Source organism: Helobdella robusta (assembly GCF_000326865.2).
Source record: "Helobdella robusta unplaced genomic scaffold HELROscaffold_32, whole genome shotgun sequence".
Classification (NCBI taxonomy): domain Eukaryota; kingdom Metazoa; phylum Annelida; class Clitellata; order Rhynchobdellida; family Glossiphoniidae; genus Helobdella; species Helobdella robusta.
This window is the reverse complement of record NW_008704589.1, coordinates 514,783-516,075: the sequence shown is the minus strand read 5'-3', so window position 1 is coordinate 516,075 and position 1,293 is coordinate 514,783. Positions and strand designations below refer to the sequence as shown.

The 1,293-nt window shown below is 27.1% G+C and overlaps 1 protein-coding gene across 1 annotated transcript; it reads left to right on the top strand.

Annotated features, from left to right (window-relative positions):
- Positions 1–222: 222 nt before the first annotated feature.
- Positions 223–1,194, top strand: HELRODRAFT_82291 (hypothetical protein; the record flags this gene model as incomplete). Its single annotated transcript, XM_009022502.1, has 4 exons — positions 223–273; positions 523–622; positions 810–884; positions 1,091–1,194. The coding sequence occupies 4 exons, from the start codon at positions 223–225 to the stop codon at positions 1,192–1,194; spliced, it is 330 nt and encodes a 109-aa protein (XP_009020750.1).
- Positions 1,195–1,293: the final 99 nt, after the last annotated feature.

Here is a 1,293-nt window from a genome sequence, read left to right as displayed (position 1 = left end):
TATTAGCTGCGGCTTGTTTTTTGTATTGATCATTAAATTATTTATTATTATATAAAAAAATGTTGACTTTTTCTGTTTTTCAGATCATATATTTTTCAATTTTAAACTTATTTTAATTTTATATACATACATATATATTAATTAATTAATTAATTAATTAATTAATTAATACACACAAAGGCTCAAAGTGATGATGATGATGAGCCAGGTGAACACATGCCAATGACATTAAATGTTGATGAGAACAAGTTTATGGAGGAGTTCTTTGAACAGGTTCCTTTTTCATTGCTTGTTCTCTATTGTTAATTTAAATCTAATGTTCTATAGTATATAATTGGTTTTTCAGATTTTCTTGGGTAGATATTTTGAAATAAGTATTCCTTTATAGTTATTTTGATCCATTAAATATAAATTTGTTAAATTATTAAATTAACTAAGATAGATATATTAGACATATTAGTTGAGCTATTGGTGAATTCAGTTGATTTATAATTTAAAAAATGTTAAATTCAAAATGTGTAGGTGAATGAGATAAGGGAGATGATAGATAAAATAGCAATCGATGTCGATGAAGTGAAGAAGAACCACAGTGCGATTTTGTCTGCCCCTCAAACAGATGACAGTTAGATCATTTGTCTTCATCAGCTATTTTCGTATCTCATCTTTTAATGTCTTGCTAATGTCATACAATAACTTTATAATGTCTTATTTTTTGAAAATGATTTCTACTGTTACGCTTCCAATAAATGTAATTCTTTTTTAGAAATATTCAACATTTTTATGCTACTTAATGTTTAATTTTAATTAAGAAACGAAAGATAAGTTAGAAGATTTGATGGCTGAAATAAAGAAAACAGCTAATAAAGTCAGAGGAAAATTAAAGGGTTGGTTGGTTATTTGTTGTTCTGGGTGATTGTTGAGTCTTATCACAAGATGTGAAGTGAAAATAATGTAAATTAAGATTTCTAACATTTTTTAATGATAAACTACACAACTAATGTTACCCAGGTATTTTTTGGTGGATTTTAAAAATATTAAACACACATTTTCATCAATAACATATTTAAATTTAAAATAAATATCATAATAGTTTTGGAACAAAAGATCGAACAAGAAGAGGAGACTAACAAATCATCTGCTGATCTACGAATTCGTAAAACACAGGTCTTTGTTTATATCTTTCTTTTAAATTAAAGGTGCTGTTATAAAAGTTTACTGCTGGCTATGTAATATGGTATGTACCGTGTGGTGGGGTGGGTGCCGAAAGGCCAATGAATTGGGCTCTTGAGTTTG